The 575-nt window shown below is 71.7% G+C and overlaps 1 protein-coding gene across 1 annotated transcript in view; it reads left to right on the top strand.

Annotated features, from left to right (window-relative positions):
* LOC104979714 (disintegrin and metalloproteinase domain-containing protein 8-like) overlaps positions 1-575 on the top strand; it is a gene marked incomplete at its 5' end in the record, with an annotated part of 8,301 nt that overhangs the window by 2,378 nt on the left and 5,348 nt on the right. The window contains 2 exons of the mRNA XM_010828202.1: positions 28-272; positions 356-544. Of these exons, the coding sequence (XP_010826504.1) occupies positions 28-272; positions 356-544 (434 nt within the window). The remainder of the gene's footprint in view (positions 1-27; positions 273-355; positions 545-575) is intronic.

A 575-nucleotide genomic window follows, 5' to 3' on the forward strand; every position in this document is an offset into this window, starting at 1 on the left:
GGGACAAGTCCCCATCTGCAGGCTGGGCGTCTGTGCCTCACCCCTGGGTGCCCTGCACACCCGGCCACACCTCCCGAAATGACCGGCAGGGCTGCTGGGTGGGAGTGACCAGTCCTCCCACGGCGGGGGCGGGGGGCCCGGTGTGCGGCCCACTTGGACCTTCGCTGTCGCCCCCTCCCCAGGACTGTCAGAACCGCTGCTGCAATGCCAGCACCTGCCTGCTGGCTGAGGGGGCCGAGTGCGCCCACGGCACCTGCTGCCACGAGTGCAGGGTGAGCCTGGGGCCCGGGCTCAGGGCAGGCGTGCGTGCTGGGGGCCTCCCGTTCCCATGCTGATCTTGGTCCCCTGGAACCAGGTGAAGCCGGCCGGAGAGCTGTGCCGCCCCGCGAAGGACCAGTGTGACCTTGGCGAGCACTGTGACGGCCAGCAGCCCACGTGCCCTGAGGACGCCTTCCGGGAGAACGGCACGCCCTGCCCAGGGGGCTACTGCTACAATGGGGCCTGCCCGACGCTGGCCCGGCGCTGCCAGGACTTGTGGGGCCAGGTGAGGCGGGCACAGCCGCGGGACCGTCAGG

Source organism: Bison bison, unplaced genomic scaffold (assembly GCF_000754665.1).
Source record: "Bison bison bison isolate TAMUID 2011002044 unplaced genomic scaffold, Bison_UMD1.0 scf7180017858524, whole genome shotgun sequence".
Taxonomy (NCBI): Eukaryota; Metazoa; Chordata; class Mammalia; order Artiodactyla; family Bovidae; genus Bison; species Bison bison.